The sequence below is a fragment of the Hyla sarda genome, chromosome 11 (genome assembly GCF_029499605.1).
Source record: "Hyla sarda isolate aHylSar1 chromosome 11, aHylSar1.hap1, whole genome shotgun sequence".
Lineage (NCBI taxonomy): Eukaryota > Metazoa > Chordata > Amphibia > Anura > Hylidae > Hyla > Hyla sarda.
This window is the reverse complement of record NC_079199.1, coordinates 5,985,126-6,007,777: the sequence shown is the minus strand read 5'-3', so window position 1 is coordinate 6,007,777 and position 22,652 is coordinate 5,985,126. Positions and strand designations below refer to the sequence as shown.

General features: G+C 41.1%; 1 protein-coding gene across 2 annotated transcripts in view; it reads left to right on the top strand.

The window, feature by feature from the left end:
* Positions 1-22,652, top strand: part of ITPK1 (inositol-tetrakisphosphate 1-kinase) — a gene marked incomplete in the record, with an annotated part of 91,033 nt that overhangs the window by 46,387 nt on the left and 21,994 nt on the right. For both annotated transcript variants that reach the window (XM_056545752.1, XM_056545751.1), the window contains 1 exon segment: positions 6,246-6,363. In XM_056545752.1, coding sequence (XP_056401727.1) covers positions 6,246-6,363 — 118 coding nt within the window.

Sequence of the window (22,652 nt, the reverse complement as noted above, 5' to 3'; positions counted from 1 at the left end):
CATCACATATGATGTAATATATAGAGATTATATCAGTACTGGAGTGTTATAAGAGGAGCGGCTGATATCACATATGATGTAATATATAGAGGTTATATCAGTACTGGAGCGTTATAAGAGGAGCGGCTGATATCATCACATATGATGTAATATAGAGGTTATATCAGTACTGGAGCGTTATAAGAGGAGCGGCTGATATCACTCACATATGATGTAATATATAGAGGTTATATCAGTACTGGAGTGTTATAAGAGGAGCGGCTGATATCATCACATATGATGTAATATAGAGGTTATATCAGTACTGGAGCGTTATAAGAGGAGCGGCTGATATCACTCACATATGATGTAATATATAGAGATTATATCAGTACTGGAGTGTTATAAGAGGAGCGGCTGATATCACATATGATGTAATATATAGAGGTTATATCAGTACTGGAGCGTTATAAGAGGAGCGGCTGATATCACATATGATGTAATATATAGAGATTATATCAGTACTGGAGCGTTATAAGAGGAGCGGCTGATATCATCACATATGATGTAATATATAGAGGTTATATCAGTACTGGAGCGTTATAAGAGGAGCGGATGATATCATCACATATGATGTAATATATAGAGATTGTATTCCGTCTCTTTATTGATTCCCCACCTTGGATCTTCCCCTAATGTTTCTGTAGCCATGTGGTGATTCATATTTCCAAAGTATATAGTATAGCCTGTGTACCCTGATTGTACTAAAGGGGGCGCCATAGAGAAACAAACAACTGCAGGGAGCGGAGTCCCCCCCCCCCCCCCCCCATGGACAGATATTTCGCCGGCTCCAGAGGTCTGCAGTTTCCGTGCGGTTACATCAACTACTGATGGAAACCAAACCCCGCTCTACTGGGAAATACTATGCTCCACTGACACATAGTAACGGCTCTCCAGCTGTATTCAGTGAGAATCCTTCCTTCTATCCTGCTACTAAAGTTTGTCATGTGACCGGTGGAGTCGGAGGCCATGGACACCTTTCTGAATGTCATTTGTTATTATTGCATTACACTTCTCTTTCACATGGTATAAAATCCTTTCCCTGTAGGTCTTTATTATAGATGTCGCTAAGTTTCTCCTTTACAGCCGCAGGTTCACATGTAGTTCAGGCTGCTGCGTCCACACTGAAATCCATCAGAAGAGCTGCCTGACTGCTCAGTCTTCAGCCCTTATTGCTCCTCTCCTGAACTGTCTCGGATGATTTCTTACCAGGTGCTCAGTTTTGATCCAATTGTTGCTTAGAACAGTGGTTTCTAAACTGCGATCCTCCAGGTGTTGCAGAACTAAAACTCCCAGCATGCCTGGACAGCCATTACATCTTGTCTCTGAACCCTAGCTCTGCCCCCTGAGTGAAGTCTTCACCTCTGACCTGCTCCTCCAGCCTTCCATCACCATTTCCCTGCTGTATACATATATATCTTTATTATGACATTTAGAGAAGGATGAGGTTTATGCAGCATGCTGCTTTGTGCTGAGTAATTCCATAGGCAGAGGAGCAGACCGGAAATGATTACAGCAGGTGCTGCAATAATCTGCAGTGTATTAAGTTGTTCTGCAGCACCTTATCCACATCAAACCTCGGCTAAAGCCGCTTTACTGTCCGAGACGCCGCGCTGCGTTCTTAATGTCACTTCTCAAAGTTTATAGGTTGTAAATTCTTCTTTTTATATATGAATGGAAAAAGTGTATAAAAAAAAAGCACTAAAAAGCCTAATTGAACAGAAGGGACCAGTAAAGTTAGGATGATATGACACCTTTAGTAAATATTGCAGTCACATGACTTCCCCCTAATGTATATATGACCAGGCTGTATGTGTATATGGGCCAGGACGTGATCGTAATAACAGCGTCTTCTGTATTCAGTAACTGTTAACCCCTGCTCTCCTGGGAGGTGTTCAGCTTCCTGTGTTATGTCCTTTACTTGGATCAGCTTCTCAAACCCCTGACCTATATTCCTCACCGTGGATTAAAGTAAACGGATCACCTGCTGCTGCGTCCAGTCTCCTCTCTACTGTACTGGAGGTGACTGCGACAAATACAGCAAAAAATATAATTGTATCACATTATAAGAAGACGTGACTGTAAAAAAAACTATACAGTGAGATGGCACTTATATACAGAACCAGAGTGTTAATAGATATATACAGAGTGGCAGGATTATAGTAGTTATATTCTTGTATATAGGAGCAGTATTATAGTAGTTATATTCTTGTATATAGGAGGCAGGATTATAGTAGTTATATTCTTGTATATAGGAGCAGTATTATAGTAGTTATATTCTTGTATATAGGAGCAGTATTATAGTAGTTATATTCTTGTATATAGGAGGCAGTATTATAGTAGTTATATTCTTATATATAGGAGCAGTATTATAGTAGTTATATTCTTGTATATAGGAGCAGTATTATAGTAGTTATATTCTTGTATATAGGAGGCAGTATTATAGTAGTTATATTCTTGTATATAGGAGGCAGTATTATAGTAGTTATATTCTTGTATATAGGAGGCAGGATTATAGTAGTTATATTCTTGTATATAGGAGCAGTATTATAGTAGTTATATTCTTGTATATAGGAGGCAGTATTATAGTAGTTATATTCTTGTATATAGGAGCAGTATTATAGTAGTTATATTCTTGTATATAGGAGCAGTATTATAGTAGTTATATTCTTGTATATAGGAGCAGTATTATAGTAGTTATATTCTTGTATATAGGGGCAGTATTATAGTAGTTATATTCTTGTATATAGGAGCAGTATTATAGTAGTTATATTCTTGTATATAGGAGGCAGTATTATAGTAGTTATATTCTTGTATATAGGAGCAGTATTATAGTAGTTATATTCTTGTATATAGGAGCAGTATTATAGTAGTTATATTCTTGTATATAGGAGCAGTATTATAGTAGTTATATTCTTGTATATAGGGGCAGTATTATAGTAGTTATATTCTTGTATATAGGGTCAGTATTATAGTAGTTATATTCCTGTATATAGGAGCAGTATTATAGCAGTTATATTCTTGTACATAGGAGGCAGTATTATAGTAGTTATATTCTTGTATATAGGAGCAGTATTATAGTAGTTATATTCTTGTATATAGGAGCAGTATTATAGTAGTTATATTCTTGTATATAGGAGCAGTATTATAGTAGTTATATTCTTGTATATAGGAGCAGTATTATAGTAGTTATATTCTTGTATATAGAGCAGTATTATAGTAGTTATATTCTTGTATATAGGAGCAGTATTATAGTAGTTATATTCTTGTATATAGAGCAGTATTATAGTAGTTATATTCTTGTACATAGGAGCAGTATAATAGTAGTTATACTCTTGTATATAGGAGCAGTATTATAGTAGTTATATTCTTGTATATAGGAGCAGTATTATAGTAGTTATATTCTTGTATATAGGAGCAGTATTATAGTAGTTATATTCTTGTATATAGGAGGCAGTATTATAGTAGATATATTCTTGTATATAGGAGCAGTATTATAGTAGTTATATTCTTGTATATAGGAGCAGTATTATAGCAGTTATATTCTTGTACATAGGAGGCAGTATTATAGTAGATATATTCTTGTATATAGGAGCAGTATTATAGTAGTTATATGCTTGTATATAGGAGCAGTATTATAGTAGTTATATTCTTGTATATAGGAGCAGTATTATAGTAGTTATATTCTTGTATATAGAGCAGTATTATAGTAGTTATATTCTTGTATATAGGAGCAGTATTATAGTAGTTATATTCTTGTATATAGAGCAGTATTATAGTAGTTATATTCTTGTACATAGGAGCAGTATAATAGTAGTTATACTCTTGTATATAGGAGCAGTATTATAGTAGTTATACTCTTGTATATAGGAGCAGTATTATAGTAGTTATATTGTATATAGGAGGCAGTATTATAGTAGATATATTCTTGTATATAGGAGGCAGTATTATAGTAGTTATATTCTTGTATATAGGAGCAGTATTATAGTAGTTATATTCTTGTATATAGGAGCAGTTTTTTAGTAGTTATATTCTTGTATATAGGAGGCAGTATTATAGGAGTTATATTCTTGTATATAGGGGGCAGTATTATAGTAGTTATATTCTTGTATATAGGAGGCAGTATTATAGGAGTTATATTCTTGTATTTAGGGGGCAGTATTATAGGAGTTATATTCTTGTATATAGGGGGCAGTATTATAGTAGTTATATTCTTGTATATAGGAGCAGTATTATAGTAGTTATATTCTTGTATATAGGAGCAGTATTATAGTAGTTATATTCTTGTATATAGGGGGCAGTATTATAGTAGTTATATTCTTGTATATAGGGGGCAGTATTATAGTAGTTATATTCTTGTATATAGGAGGCAGTATTATAGTAGTTATATTCTTGTATATAGGAGCAGTATTATAGTAGTTATATTCTTGTATATAGGAGCAGTATTATAGTAGTTATATTCTTGTATATAGGATCAGTATTATAGTGGTTATATTGTATATAGGAGCAGTATTATAGTAGTTATATTCTTGTATATAGGAGGCAGTATTATAGTAGTTATATTCTTGTATATAGGAGGCGGTATTATAGTAGTTATATTCTTGTATATAGGAGCAGTATTATAGTAGTTATATTCTTGTATATAGGAGGCAGGATTATAGTAGTTATATTCTTGTATATAGGAGCAGTATTATAGTAGTTATATTCTTGTATATAGGAGCAGTATTATAGTAGTTATATTCTTGTATATAGGAGGCAGTATTATAGTAGTTATATTCTTATATATAGGAGCAGTATTATAGTAGTTATATTCTTGTATATAGGAGCAGTATTATAGTAGTTATATTCTTGTATATAGGAGGCAGTATTATAGTAGTTATATTCTTGTATATAGGAGGCAGTATTATAGTAGTTATATTCTTGTATATAGGAGGCAGGATTATAGTAGTTATATTCTTGTATATAGGAGCAGTATTATAGTAGTTATATTCTTGTATATAGGAGGCAGTATTATAGTAGTTATATTCTTGTATATAGGAGCAGTATTATAGTAGTTATATTCTTGTATATAGGGGCAGTATTATAGTAGTTATATTCTTGTATATAGGAGCAGTATTATAGTAGTTATATTCTTGTATATAGGAGGCAGTATTATAGTAGTTATATTCTTGTATATAGGAGCAGTATTATAGTAGTTATATTCTTGTATATAGGAGCAGTATTATAGTAGTTATATTCTTGTATATAGGAGCAGTATTATAGTAGTTATATTCTTGTATATAGGGGCAGTATTATAGTAGTTATATTCTTGTATATAGGGTCAGTATTATAGTAGTTATATTCCTGTATATAGGAGCAGTATTATAGCAGTTATATTCTTGTACATAGGAGGCAGTATTATAGTAGTTATATTCTTGTATATAGGAGCAGTATTATAGTAGTTATATTCTTGTATATAGGAGCAGTATTATAGTAGTTATATTCTTGTATATAGGAGCAGTATTATAGTAGTTATATTCTTGTATATAGGAGCAGTATTATAGTAATTATATTCTTATATTTAGGAGCAGTATTATAGTAGTTATATTCTTGTATATAGGAGCAGTATTATAGTAGTTATATTCTTGTATATAGGAGCAGTATTATAGTAGTTATATTCTTGTATATAGGAGCAGTATTATAGTAGTTATATTCTTGTATATAGGAGTAGTATTATAGTAGTTATATTCTTGTATATAGGAGCAGTATTATAGTAGTTTTATTCTTGTATATAGGGGCAGTATGATAGTAGTTATATTCTTGTATATAGGAGGCAGTATTATAGTAGTTATATTCTTGTATATAGGAGCAGTATTATAGTAGTTATATTCTTGTATATTGGAAGCAGTATTATAGTAATTATATTCTTGTATATAGGAGCAGTATTATAGTAGTTATATTCTTGTATATAGGAGCAGTATTATAGTAGTTCTAATTTTTTTAACTTAGGGGCAGTATTATAGGATTTTTTTTTTTTTTAGCTATTTCAAAAAAGATTTTTGAGTTTCTTCTTTCCTGATGTGACTTTTCTGATGGCTTTCTGTTTTTTTCTTATACCTCTGTACAGGACATTGATCTGAAATGTTTGGGTTCTGACGTTTTGGCGACATTCTCTTATAGAAATGAACACAAACGGATGGAATTTTCTTTATTTTCATTGTTTCTAGGAATATATTGATGCCCACCCTGAGACCATCATCTTGGACCCTCTGCCAGCTATCCGCACATTGCTGGACCGCTCTAAGTCCTATGAACTCATTCGGAGGATTGAGTCCTACATGCAGGGTAAGATAAGTGGTGCAACTATGAAGTGTGTTTATGTGTATCCCACCTCAGTCTCCATGTTATATATATGAGGGATGTGGAATTCCTATCGCCCGATGCCCGGGACATGCAGTTCCGGGCGCCGGGCAGGTGAATTTATGGAGTGGCTCCGGACTCGTGCCCGCTCCGGACTCTGCAGCCCTCAGCTGTTCTCAGTAGCCGGGTGCCACCGCTAATAGCCAGGATGCAGCGATCGCCGAGGCTGGTTGTTAACCCTTTAGATCGTCGCTGTCAAAGCTGACAGCGGCGTCTAAAGCAGTGGTTCTCAACCTTTTTTGCCTGAGTACCCCTTGACAGCCCATCCCCAAAAAATTGTACCCCCATATTAGAGACATTTTGTAATGATTATAGTATTTTTCATATGCTTTAGTTTCCTCTATAACAGGCCCCTGTTCCTCTCCCTATCTCCCCAGTCCCCGATTTACAGGGACGTCTTCTCTTACTGGATTTGTTTACTTTTCTTCTCTATCTGGCCTAGAATTCCATTAATATTTCTCCCATACAAGACGTCTCCACAGAACAAGTCAAAGAAACATTTTAGGCTTCTTTCTGCAGTACAATACCCTCCTATTTACAAACCCAATTTACCCTATTTACCCACTTAGCATCCCCATAAAGTTAAGTCTCCTCTGTGCTCCCAAATATAGCTGTAGGCCCCCAAACTATTTAAAAACATGTAAACATGATAATAATAAACATATTTAGTATCGCTGCGTGTGTAATTGTCGAAATATTAAAATATAACATTATGTATCCCATACAGTAAATGACGTAAATGTAAAAAAAAAATACCAAACCACAGAATTGCAATTTTAATAATATCCCTGAAAAAAAAAAAAAGTTGAAAAGCAATTAAAAAGTCAGATCAATACCAGAATGGTACCAATACAAAAAAACTGATTATGGCGCAAAAAATGAGCCCTAATACAGCCTGGTATGCAGGGGGGGGGGGGGAAGCTACAGGGGTCAAACAAATGGCAATTAAAAAAATTCTGAATTTTTTAAAAATTAGTAACATGACGGAAACTATACAAATCTGGTATTGCTGTAATCAGGCGACCTAAAGTATCAAAATATCATGTTATCTCAACCACAAGGTAAATGGCGTTGAAAAGAAAACCACCAAACGTGCATAATTATCTTTTACTATTTCAATTTCACTTCACCAATTTTATATATATATATATATATTTGCTTTGGAGAATGTTATTGAAAAATTAAAAAGTATCATTATAGTAGGTAGTTAAGGCTATTATAGGGCGAGGAGGAAAAAATGAGTGTAAAAGCGGACAAGTGGATCGTCATGAGGTACAAGTAGATTTTGCTCCGTTTTAGTCCTGTGGAAAAGTAGTTTTTTATTTCCACACCCCTGATTGATATATATACCGTATTTTTCGCCCTATAGGACGCACCGGCGTATAAGACGCACCCAATTTAAATGTGCAAAATCTAAAAAAATAAAGATTTTGAACCCAATAGTGGTCTTCAACCTACGGACCTCCAGATGTTGCAAAACTACAACTCCCAGCATGCCCGGACAGCCGTTGGCTGTCCGGGCATGCTGGAAGTTGTAGTTTTGCAACATCTGGAGGTCCGCAGATTGAAGACCACTGCATAGGAGGTAATACTCACATGTCCACGCCGCTCCGGACCCATCACCGCTGCCCTGGATGTCGCTCCATCGCTGTCGCCGTGTCCCCGTCGCTCCGGAACGTCTCTGCTGCAGGCCGGGTATCCTCGCTCTCCGTGGCCGCCATCACGTCGTTACGCACGCCGACGCAGGTACGCGACAACGTGATGACGAGGAAGGAGAGCGCCGGCCATACAGGGGATCCCTGAACGGAGAAGACACCGAGGAGGCAGGTAAGGTCCCTCCCGGTGTCTTGTAAGCACTAACCTGGCTATTCAGTCGGGCTGTTCGGGACCGCTGCTGTGAAATCGCGGCAGTCCCGAACAGCCGGGTTAGTGTCACTTTCCCTTCAGACGCGGCGGTCATCTTTGATCGCCATGTCTAAAGGGTTAATACAGGGCATCACCACAATCGGTGATGTCCTGTATTAGCCGCGGGTCCCGGCCGTTGATGGCCGCAGGGACCGCCGCGATAGGGGTGTATTCGCCGTATAAGACGCACCGACTTTTTCCCCCCAGTTTTTGGGGATGAAAAAGTGCGTCTTATACGGCGAAAAATACGGTATAGACCGCTATATCTGCCCCGATGCTATGTCCTGTGTGGACTTTGTCGCTTCCTCAGAGCAGACTATTGCATCTGTTCCGCTCCAGTTACTCTGCACCAAGTTTAAAGCTTTTTTGGCTCGGCCATTGGATTGCATTATATTTGTATACTCTTTCTGACTTGGCTTAACTGTTCCTAAATCACTTCCTAATGTATTAAACAACAAGCCCCGGGCGCGGTTATCTGGTGCTGAGCAGATCAAGGGAACAAAGTGACTGCCAAACCAACATAAAAGCAACGGCAAGTGATACGGAAGAAGAGCAGCGCCCAAAAAATAGAGATTGATCAGGTTTCTTACCAAACAGATGGATGGCTAGGGCCGTGCGGTCTGAGAACGCGGTATAAGAGAGAGTAGAGGTAACAATAAAAACTCTGTCATTAGAGAATGTGACAAGGAGCCATCACTAAATACCGAGGCTGACCCGCTCCTCAGTCGGGGGTCGTTGGGTGGGCAACTCTCTGGGTGTCTTCGTGGTTAGGTGTTTTTTCTCTGCCTTTTCCAATAGGGTTCGTCCATCCACCAAATCTGCTGGGTTTCCTATAGCAACCAATCAGATCTGTTCTTTCACATTTCAGAGGCCTTTTTTTTTAAATGAAAGAAGTGATCTGATTGGTTGTTATGGGCAACTCAGCAACTTTTCCTCTGGACAGGTTTTGATAAATCTCCCCCAAACTGTTTTACTTAACTCTCTCTTCGCTCCTGTGTTGATTCCTTACTCTTCCTCTGGTCCGTGCTCCGGTGGGACATGAGCAGCGGACGTCAGGTGTATATAGTGTGACCACCGGGGCTGCTGATAGACTGCAGTGGTCATGTGACATCCCCTGCTGATCAAGAGACCTCCAACCGAAGATAACGGCTGCTTAACGTTGGGGGACACTAATGACTGTGACACAGGGGAAGATGAGGGGACATATATGGCTGTGACATGGGGAGATGAGGGGACAATAATGACTGTGACACAGGGAGACATGAGGGACACTTATGGCTGTGACATGGAGAGATGAGGGGACACTAATGACTGACACGGGGAGATGAGGGGACAGTAATGATTGTGACATGGAGAGATGAGGGGACACTAATGACTGACACGGGGAGATGAGGGGACAGTAATGATTGTGACATGGAGAGATGAGGGGACATATATGGCTGTGACATGGGGAGATGAGGGGACAGTAATGATTGTGACATGGGGAGATGAGGGGACATATATGGCTGTGACATGGGGAGATGAGGGGACATATATGACTGTGACACGGGGAGATGAGGGGACAGTAATGATTGTGACATGGAGAGATGAGGGGACATATATGGCTGTGACATGGGGAGATGAGGGGACAGTAATGACTGTGACATGGGGAGATGAGGGGACAGTAATGATTGTGACATGGGGAGATGAGGGGACATATATGACTGTGATATGGGGAGATGAGGGGACATATATGGCTGTGACATGGGGAGATGAGGGGACATATATGACTGTGACATGGGGAGATGAGGGGACATATATGACTGTGACATGGGGAGATGAGGGAACATATATTGCTGTGACATGGGGAGATGAGGGAACATATATGACTGTGACATGGGGAGATGAGGGGACATATATGGCTGTGACATGGGGAGATGAGGGGACAGTAATGACTGTGACATGGGGAAATGAGGGGACATATATGGCTGTGACACGGGGAGATGAGGGGACATATATGGCTGTGACACGGGGAGATGAGGGGACAGTAATGACTGTGACATGGGGAGATGAGGGAACATATATGACTGTGACATGGGGAGATGAGGGGACATATATGACTGTGACATGGGGAGATGAGGGAACATATATGGCTGTGACACGGGGAGATGAGGGGACAGTAATGACTGTGACATGGGGAGATGAGGGAACATATATGACTGTGACATGGGGAGATGAGGGGACATATATGGCTGTGACACGGGGAGATGAGGGGACGGTAATGACTGTGACATGGGGAGATGAGGGGACATATATGGCTGTGACATGGGGAGATGAGGGGACATATATGACTCTGACATGGGGTGATGAGGGGACAGTAATGACTGTGACACGGGGAGATGAGGGGACATATATGGCTGTGACATGGGGAGATGAGGGGACAATAATGACTGTGACACAGGGAGACATGAGGGACAGTAATGACTGTGACATGGGGAGATGAGGGAACATATATGGCTGTGACATGGGGAGATGAGGGGACATATATGGCTGTGACATGGGGAGATGAGGGGACATATATGGCTGTGACATGGGGAGATGAGGGGACAGTAATGACTGTGACATGGAGCGATGAGGGGACAGTAATGACTGACACGGGGAGATGAGGGGACATATATGGCTGTGACATGGGGAGATGAGGGGACAATAATGACTGTGACATGGGGAGATGAGGGGACAGTAATGACTGACATGGGGAGATGAGGGGACAGTAATGATTGTGACATGGGGAGATGAGGGGACATATATGGCTGTGACATGGGGAGATGAGGGGACATATATGGCTGTGACATGGGGAGATGAGGGGACATATATGACTGTGACATGGGGAGATGAGGGGACATATATGACTGACATGGGGAGATGAGGGGACATATATGGCTGTGACATGGGGAGATGAGGGGACATATATGACTGTGACATGGGGCGATGAGGGGACATATATGACTGTGACATGGGGCGATGAGGGGACAATAATGACTGTGACACGGGGAGATGAGGGGACAGTAATGACTGACACGAGGAGATGAGGGAACATATATGGCTGTGACATGGGGAGATGAGGGGACAATAATGACTGTGACACGGGGAGATGAGGGGACAGTAATGACTGTGACACGAGGAGATGAGGGGACATATATGGCTGTGACATGGGGAGATGAGGGGACAGTAATGACTGATATGGGGAGATGAGGGGACATATATGGCTGTGACACGGGGCGATGAGGGGAGAATAATGACGTACGCACTTTGCTGCATCCTGGCTCCTCACTTTTTTGTTGGCGTTGAGATTGATAACAAATTTTTCAAGCTGTAATCTAAACCTTCCCCTGTACCAAGTGGAAGTCCATGAGGGGATACAATGTCATCATGTTACGGTGTATTCTGTCCTGACTATACGGTATACATGTGTCCTGACTCGTATATGGTGACTTTCTTTGCAGCTACAAATTAGGGCCCCGCTCCTACATCCCCAGGGCCGGTCAGAGTGGGATTACTCAGATTATTTGGTGGCATTGTGTCAGCCCCTGGGATCAGTGCGGAGGGGAACCTGTTCTGCCCGACTCTCTCGTGAGTCTTTGTTGCTCAGACAAGTAGACAGAAAGCCCAGTGTATATAGCGACATAAAGAGCAGCTTTGTGACGGATGAGTCAACATTATGGGAGTACAATGGAGCTCAGGTGGTGGGGATTGTACCGCTGTGTTCAGTAGTCAGCGTGGTGAGATGGCATCATTGGCGCCATGTGTAATGGTCAGGGGGTCAGCAGTCTGTCTCTGTGTAATAACATTTGGGTAGTGATACGGTTCTCATCGCATTCAGTTTTCTGACCAAATGATTATACTGCATAAGAGTGTTGTATTCAGATATAATAATGCCCCTTATAAAAATATACCTAATATTGTATTGCCCTAAATATGCAAGATAACTACTATAATACTGCTCCTATATACAAGAATATAACTACTATAATACTGATCCTATATACAAGAATATAACTACTATAATACTGCTCCTATATACAAGAATATAACTACTATAATACTGCTCCTATATACAAGAATATAACTACTATAATACTGCCACTATATACAAGAATATAACTACTATAATACTGCTCCCTATATACAAGAATATAACTACTATAATACTGCCCCTATATACAAGAATATAACTACTATAATACTGCTCCTATATACAAGAATATAACTACTATAATACTGCCTCGTATATACAAGAATATAACTACTATAAGACTGCCTCCTATATACAAGAATATATCTACTATAATACTGCCTCCTATATACTACTATAATACTGCTCCTATATACAAGAATATAACTACTATAATACTGCCTCGTATATACAAGAATATAACTACTATAAGACTGCCTCCTATATACAAGAATATAACTACTATAATACTGCCTCCTATATACAAGAATATAACTACTATAATACTGCTCCTATATACAAGAATATAACTACTATAATACTGCCCCTATACAAGAATAACTACAATAATACTGCCACTATATACAAGAATATAACTACAATAATACTGCCACTATATACAAGAATATAACTACTATAATACTGCCTCCTATATACAAGAATATAACTCCTATAATACTACCCCTATATACAAGAATATAACTACTATAATACTGCTCCTATATATACAAGAATATAACTACTATAATACTTCCCCCTATATACAAGAATATAACTACTATAATACTGCTCCTATATACAAGAATATAACTACTATAATACTGCTCCTATATACAAGAATATAACTACTATAATACTGCTCCTATATACAAGAATATATCTACTATAATACTGCTCCTATATACAAAAATATAACTACTATAATACTGCCTCTTATATACAAGAATATAACTACTATAATACTGCCTCTTATATACAAGAATATAACTACTATAATATTGCCCCCTATATACAAGAATATAACTACTATAATACTGCTCCTATATACAAGAATATAACTACTATAATACTGCTCCAATATACAAGAATATAACTACTATAATACTGCTCCTATATACAAGAATATAACTACTATAATACTGCCCCTATATACAAGAATATAACTACTATAATACTGCTCCTATATACAAGAATATATCTACTATAATACTGCTCCTATATACAAGAATATAACTACTATAATACTGCTCCTATATACAATAATATAACTACTATAATACTGCTCCTATATACAAGAATATAACTACTATAATACTGCCTCCTATATACAAGAATATAACTACTATAATACTGCTCCTATATATACAAGAATATAACTACTATAATACTGCCCCCTATATACAAGAATATAACTCCTACAATACTGCCTCCTATATACAAGAATATAATTACTATAATACTGCTCCTATATACAAGAATATAACTACTATAATACTGCTCCTATATACAAGAATATATCTACTATAATACTGCTCCTATATACAAGAATATAACTACTATAATACTGCTCCTATATACAAGAATATAACTACTATAATACTGCTCCTATATATACAAGAATATAACTACTATAATGCTGCCTCCTTACTGGGTAGTATATATAAAACTGTACTTTTTAACTTTTGCTGGAGATGAGCAGTTGCTTTTACCTTTTTGTTTCTATCACGTTTTGTTCCTATTCTTTGCCTCTGTTTACATTACACATCACATTGTGTTCGTATTGTTACATTGTGTAATGATAGAATGTGAGTTCAGGTGATTTCTCACCTCTGGTGACCTTATGGTTTTGTGGTCACATTGGGTTTATGCCACTTTACGCGTTTAGTCAGTAACATCCCATCCCGGTTTGTGCTGACCCAGTCAGACAGGATATTGTTATGGACAAAACAGGTTTATCTAGAAGCCTAAACAGGTATGTGTCTGCTCACCAGGAAAATACCGTGACCAGAAATGTCTTCTATGATGTCACCGCTGATCTCTAGTGATGGATAGGCTGTATTCTCAGTGATGTCACCGCTGATCTCTAGTGATGGATAGGATGTATTCTCAGTGATGTCACCGCTGATCTCTAGTGATGGATAGGCTGTATTCTCAGTGATGTCACCGCTGATCTCTAGTGATGGATAGAATGTATTCTCAGTGATGTCACCGCTGATCTCTAGTGAATGGATAGGCTGTATTCTCAGTGATGTCACCGCTGATCTCTAGTGATGGATAGAATGTATTCTCAGTGATGTCACCGCTGATCTGTAGTGATGGATAGGCTGTATTCTCAGTGATGTCACCGCTGATCTCTAGTGATGGATAGGATGTATTCTCAGTGATGTCACCGCTGATCTCTAGTGAATGGATAGGCTGTATTCTCAGTGATGTCACCGCTGATCTCTAGTGATGGATAGAATGTATTCTCAGTGATGTCACCGCTGATCTCTAGTGATGGATAGGCTGTATTCTCAGTGATGTCACCGCTGATCTCTAGTGATGGATAGGATGTATTCTCAGTGATGTCACCGCTGATCTCTAGTGATGGATAGGCTGTATTCTCAGTGATGTCACCGCTGATCTCTAGTGATGGATAGGCTGTATTCTCAGTGATGTCACCGCTGATCTCTAGTGATGGATAGGCTGTATTCTCAGTGATGTCACCGCTGATCTCTAGTGATGGATAGGCTGTATTCTCAGTGATGTCACTGCTGATCTCTAGTGATGGATAGGATGTAGTCTCAGTGATGTCACCGCTGATCTCTAGTGATGGATAGGCTGTATTCTCAGTGATGTCACCGCTGATCTCTAGTGATGGATAGGCTGTATTCTCAGTGATGTCACCGCTGATCTCTAGTGATGGATAGGCTGTATTCTCAGTGATGTCACCGCTGATCTCTAGTGATGGATAGGCTGTATTCTCAGTGATGTCACCGCTGATCTCTAGTGATGGATAGACTGTATTCTCAGTGATGTCACCGCTGATCTCTAGTGATGGATAGGCTGTATTCTCAGTGATGTCACCGCTGATCTCTAGTGATGGATAGGCTGTATTCTTAGTGATGTCACCACTGATCTCTAGTGAATGGATAGGCTGTATTCTCAGTGATGTCACCGCTGATCTCTAGTGATGGATAGGATGTATTCTCAGTGATGTCACCGCTGATCTCTAGTGATGGATAGGCTGTATTCTTAGTGATGTCACCGCTGATCTCTAGTGATGGATAGGCTGTATTCTCAGTGATGTCACCGCTGATCTCTAGTGATGGATAGGCTGTATTCTCAGTGATGTCACCGCTGATCTCTAGTGATGGATAGGCTGTATTCTCAGTGATGTCACCGCTGATCTCTAGTGATGGATAGGATGTATTCTCAGTGATGTCACCGCTGATCTCTAGTGATGGATAGGCTGTATTCTCAGTGATGTCACCGCTGATCTCTAGTGATGGATAGGCTGTATTCTCAGTGATGTCACCGCTGATCTCTAGTGATGGATAGGCTGTATTCTCAGTGATGTCACCGCTGATCTCTAGTGATGGATAGGCTGTATTCTCAGTGATGTCACCGCTGATCTCTAGTGATGGATAGGCTGTATTCTCAGTGATGTCACTGCTGATCTCTAGTGATGGATAGGCTGTATTCTCAGTGATGTCACCGCTGATCTCTAGTGAATGGATAGGCTGTATACTCAGTGATGTCACCGCTGATCTCTAGTGATGGATAGGCTGTATTCTCAGTGATGTCACCGCTGATCTCTAGTGATGGATAGGCTGTATTCTCAGTGATGTCACCGCTGATCTCTAGTGATGGATAGGCTGTAATCTCAGTGATGTCACCGCTGATCTCTAGTGATGGATAGGCTGTATTCTCAGTGATGTCACCGCTGATCTCTAGTGATGGATAGGCTGTATTCTCAGTGATGTCACCGCTGATCTCTAGTGATGGATAGGCTGTATTCTCAGTGATGTCACTGCTGATCTCTAGTGATGGATAGGCTGTATTCTCAGTGATGTCACTGCTGATCTCTAGTGATGGATAGGTTGTATTCTCAGTGATGTCACTGCTGATCTCTAGTGATGGATAGGCTGTATTCTCAGTGATGTCACCGCTGATCTCTAGTGATGGATAGGCTGTATTCTCAGTGATGTCACCGCTGATCTCTAGTGATGGATAGGCTGTATTCTCAGTGATGTCACCACTGATCTCTAGTGATGGATAGGCTGTATTCTCAGTGATGTCACCGCTGATCTCTAGTGATGGATAGACTGTATTCTCAGTGATGTCACTGCTGATCTCTAGTGATGGATAGGCTGTATTCTCAGTGATGTCACCGCTGATCTCTAGTGATGGATAGGCTGTATTCTCAGTGATGTCACTGCTGATCTCTAGTGATGTATAGGCTGTATTCTCAGTGATGTCACCGCTGATCTCTAGTGATGGATAGGCTGTATTCTCAGTGATGTCACCGCTGATCTCTAGTGATGGATAGGCTGTATTCTCAGTGATGTCACTGCCGATCTCTAGTGATGGATAGGCTGTATTCTCAGTGATGTCACTGCCGATCTCTAGTGATGGATAGGCTGTATTCTCAGTGATGTCACTGCTGATCTCTAGTGATGGATAGGCTGTATTCTCAGTGATGTCACCGCTGATCTCTAGTGAATGGATAGGCTGTATACTCAGTGATGTCACCGCTGATCTCTAGTGATGGATAGGCTGTATTCTCAGTGATGTCACCGCTGATCTCTAGTGATGGATAGGCTGTATTCTCAGTGATGTCACCGCTGATCTCTAGTGATGGATAGGCTGTAATCTCAGTGATGTCACCGCTGATCTCTAGTGATGGATAGGCTGTATTCTCAGTGATGTCACCGCTGATCTCTAGTGATGGATAGGCTGTATTCTCAGTGATGTCACCGCTGATCTCTAGTGATGGATAGGCTGTATTCTCAGTGATGTCACTGCTGATCTCTAGTGATGGATAGGCTGTATTCTCAGTGATGTCACTGCTGATCTCTAGTGATGGATAGGCTGTATTCTCAGTGATGTCACCGCTGATCTCTAGTGATGGATAGGTTGTATTCTCAGTGATGTCACTGCTGATCTCTAGTGATGGATAGGCTGTATTCTCAGTGATGTCACCGCTGATCTCTAGTGATGGATAGGCTGTATTCTCAGTGATGTCACCACTGATCTCTAGTGATGGATAGGCTGTATTCTCAGTGATGTCACCGCTGATCTCTAGTGATGGATAGGCTGTATTCTCAGTGATGTCACCGCTGATCTCTAGTGATGGATAGACTGTATTCTCAGTGATGTCACTGCTGATCTCTAGTGATGGATAGGCTGTATTCTCAGTGATGTCACCGCTGATCTCTAGTGATGGATAGGCTGTATTCTCAGTGATGTCACTGCTGATCTCTAGTGATGTATAGGCTGTATTCTCAGTGATGTCACCGCTGATCTCTAGTGATGGATAGGCTGTATTCTCAGTGATGTCACCGCTGATCTCTAGTGATGGATAGGCTGTATTCTCAGTGATGTCACCGCTGATCTCTAGTGAATGGATAGGCTGTATTCTCAGTGATGTCACTGCCGATCTCTAGTGATGGATAGGCTGTATTCTCAGTGATGTCACCGCTGATCTCTAGTGATGGATAGGCTGTATTCTCAGTGATGTCACTGCTGATCTCTAGTGATGGATAGGCTGTATTCTCAGTGATGTCACCACTGATCTCTAGTGATGGATAGGCTGTATTCTCAGTGATGTCACCACTGATCTCTAGTGATGGATAGGCTGTATTCTCAGTGATGTCACCGCTGATCTCTAGTGATGGATAGACTGTATTCTCAGTGATGTCACTGCTGATCTCTAGTGATGGATAGGCTGTATTCTCAGTGATGTCACCGCTGATCTCTAGTGATGGATAGGCTGTATTCTCAGTGATGTCACTGCTGATCTCTAGTGATGTATAGGCTGTATTCTCAGTGATGTCACCGCTGATCTCTAGTGATGGATAGGCTGTATTCTCAGTGATGTCACCGCTGATCTCTAGTGATGGATAGGCTGTATTCTCAGTGATGTCACCGCTGATCTCTAGTGAATGGATAGGCTGTATTCTCAGTGATGTCACTGCCGATCTCTAGTGATGGATAGGCTGTATTCTCAGTGATGTCACCGCTGATCTCTAGTGATGGATAGGTTGTATTCTCAGTGATGTCACTGCTGATCTCTTGTTTTGCGCCGTCCTCGCTGCCTCCTACACGTTACACTCAGCACGCTCCCTTATTCCATTTTCCCGGTGAGCCGTGTAGTCCTTGTACTGTGCGGTTAATCGTTAATCTTTAGTCCTGTCTGGCACTAACCAGTTTTCGCCGTCACCTTAAATGGCCGCCCACGTGGCGAACACAGAATCCGAAATCCTCATTAACATCCAATAGGAGAAGACCAGATTTTTTCTGTTTTTTTTCCAAAAGTCTTTAACACTTTATATCAGTGGTCTCAACTGGTGGTCCTTCAGATGTTTCAAAACTAAAACTCCCAGCATGCCCAGACAGACAAAGGCTGTCTTATGCGAAAGTTGAACATGAGGCCCTTACGGACACTTGTAATTAACATAAGCCCCCAGTGGTTAGGTAGAAAACCTTCCCATATTAGTTAGAAGCCCCGAGTAGGTAGGTGATCCCCTCCTATTTAGGTAGAAACCCCAAGTAGATAGGTTATTCCCCTCCCCCATTAGGTAGAAGCCCCCGGTAGGTAGGTTATCCCCCTGTATGGCAGTAACAGCCAGTAGGTAGGTAACCCCCCTCCGCTATTAGGTAGTTGCAGCCAGTAGGTAGGTAATCCCCCTCTGCTATTAGGTAGTAGCAGCCAGTAGGTAGGTAATCCCCCTCCGCTATTAAAACAAAATACCTGGTTGTTGAGCGCCCTTGTATCTCGTCTACACCTTGGAGTTCTACTTTTGCCATACCCTCCGCTATTAGGTAAAAGCCGCCAGTAGGTAGGTAATCCCCCTCTACTATTAGGTAGAAACCGCCAGTAGGTAGGTAATCCCCCTCCGCTATTAGGTAGAAGCTGCCAGTAGGTAAATTATCCCCCTATTAGGTAGTAGCAGCCAGTAGGTAAGTAATCCCCCTCCGCTATTAGGTAGAAGCCACCAGTAGGAAGGTGATCCCCCTCCGCTATTACGTAGAAGCCGCCGGTAGGTTAGGCCCCCCCCCCTCCCCGGTCCTGTCCCCCTATTAGGTAGAAGCTCCCAGTAGGTAAGTAATCCCCCTCTGCTATTAGGTAGAAGCCGCCAGTAGGTAGGTTAGCCCGTCCCCCTATTAGGTAGAAGCTCCCAGTAGGTAGGTAAATTAATCCCGCCCTATTAGTTAGAAGCCCCCAGTCGGTGTGTAATCCCCCCTGTTAGGTAGAAGCCCCCAGTAGGTAGGTACGTTAGGGATACCAGTATTGGTTTCTAGACATCTCTATTCAAAATGGAGGAAAACCATAAAGAATCTGATACTGAATAGGACCTTAAGCATCACCCAAGGGGCACAGAGCGATCTACTGATGATTAACCCCTTATATTCTATGGGTGGGCACAGAGCGGTCTACTGATGATTAACCCCTTATATTCTGTGGGTGGGCACAGAGCGGTCTACTGATGATTAACCCCTTATATTCTATGGGTGGGCACAGAGCGATCTACTGATGATTAACCCCTTATATTCTATGGGTGGGCACAGAGCGGTATACTGATGATTAACCCCTTATATTCTGCGGGTGGGCACAGAGCGGTCTACTGATGATTAACCCCTTATATTCTATGGGTGGGCACAGAGCGGTCTACTGATGATTAACCCCTTATATTCTATGGGTGGGCACAGAGCGGTCTACTGATGATTAACCCCTTATTTTCTATGGGTGGGCACAGAGCGGTCTACTGATGATTAACCCCTTATATTCTATGGGTGGGCACAGAGCGGTCTACTGATGATTAACCCCTTATATTCTATGGGTGGGCACAGAGCGGTCTACTGATGATTAACCCCTTATATTCTATGGGTGGGCACAGAGCGGTCTACTGATGATTAACCCCTTATATTCTATGGGTGAGCACGAAGCTGTCTACTGATGATTAACCCCTTATATTCTATGGGTGGGCACAGAGCGGTCTATTGATGATTAACCCCTTATATTCTATGGGTGGGCACAGAGCAGTCTATTGATGATTAACCCCTTATATTCTATGGGTGGGCACAGAGCAGTCTATTGATGATTAACCCCTTATATTCTATGGGTGGGCACAGAGTGGTCTATTGATGATTAACCCCTTATATTCTATGGGTGGGCACAGAGCGGTCTATTGATGATTAACCCCTTATATTCTATGGGTGGGCACAGAGCGGTCTACTGATGATTAACCCCTTATATTCTATGGGTGGGCACAGAGCGGTCCATTGATGATTAACCCCTTATATTCTATGGGTGGGCACAGAGCGGTCTATTGATGATTAACCCCTTATATTCTATGTGTGGGCACAGAGCAGTCTATTGATGATTAACCCCTTATATTCTATGGGTGGGCACAGAGCGGTCTATTGATGATTAACCCCTTATATTCTATGGGTGGGCACAGAGCAGTATACTGATGATTAACCCCTTATATTCTATGGGTGGGCACAAAGCGGTCTATTGATGATTAACCCCTTATATTCTATGGGTGGGCACAGAGTGGTCTATTGATGATTAACCCCTTATATTCTATGGGTGGGCACAGAGCGGTCTACTGATGATTAACCCCTTATATTCTATGGGTGGGCACGGAGCGGTGTATTGATGATTAACCCCTTATATTGTATGGGTGGGCACGGAGCGGTCTATTGATGATTAACCCCTTATATTCTATGGATGGGCACAGAGCGGTATACTGATGATTATCCCCTTATATTCTATGGGTGGGCACAGAGTGGTCTATTGATGATTAACCCCTTATATTCTATGGGTGGGCACAGAGCGGTCTATTGATGATTAACCCCTTATATTCTATTGGTGGGCACGGAGCGGTGTATTGATGATTAACCCCTTATATTCCATGGGTGGGCACAGAGCGGTCTATTGATGATTAACCCCTTATATTCCGTGGGTGGGCACAGAGTGGTCTATTGATGATTAACCCCTTATATTCTATGGGTGGGCACAGAGCGGTCTATTGATGATTAACCCCTTATATTCTGTGGGTGGGCACGGAGCGGTCTATTGATTAACCCCTTATATTCTGTGGGTGGGCACAAAGCGGTCTATTGATGATTAACCCCTTATATTCTATGGGTGGGCACAAAGCGGTCTAATTGATGATTAACCCCTTATATTCTATGGGTGGGCACAGAGCGGTCTAATTCATGATTAACCCCTTATATTCCATGGGTGGGTACAGAGTGGTCTATTGATGATTAACCCTTTATATTCTATGGGTGGGCACAGAGCGGTCTATTGATGATTAACCCCTTATATTCCATGGGTGGGTACAGAGTGGTCTATTGATGATTAACCCTTTATATTCTATGGGTGGGCACTGGTTCCTTCTGTTCGTACATTCTTCCCCTTAGATCGCTTCGGCGCCTAGCACAATGGATACGGCCATGTTTGCCTAAGGAGTGCCCGCCATTACTCAGTGTATCAGTAACCAGGACATAAGATAAACATGACCTCATCTGTTGACTGTCCCTCAGTCCGCGCCAAATTAATTTTATTAATGCAAATCACTCCGGGCGCCAACAGTCTCTCCAACCAATGGGAAGTCCGACTACTGCACCTCTCCTGTCTATGGGAGTTCCAGTAAATCAGTCCGGGCATGCTGGGCGTTGTAGTTTTGCAAAAGCTGGAGACACACTGCTTGGAAATCAATGCCCTACGTAATCCCAGGCTGAGAGCCTTATAAAGTGCTGACCCCAGCGACGAGTGACGAATGATGTGACATAACACACACAGCCTGAGCTGCTGTGTCTCCTCTTTCCCCTGGCTCCTGGTTACTTCTTACCACACATTCGCAGCGCGCCAGGTGTCATGTTCTCCAGGATCCTGAAGAAACCAGGGCTTACCCGAAACAAAGCCACAAGCGCTGTGTAATCCCTTAAACACCGGCCTTACGCTCAGACATGTATAGCGGTAATATCCGCCGCATTCAGGGCAGCAGGCTCCAAATTCCGTGATTTGTTGTGAAGATTGCAGCCTCTCCTTGGAGATTATGGGAGCATGCTGGGAGTTGTAGTTTTGCTACAGCTGGAGGTC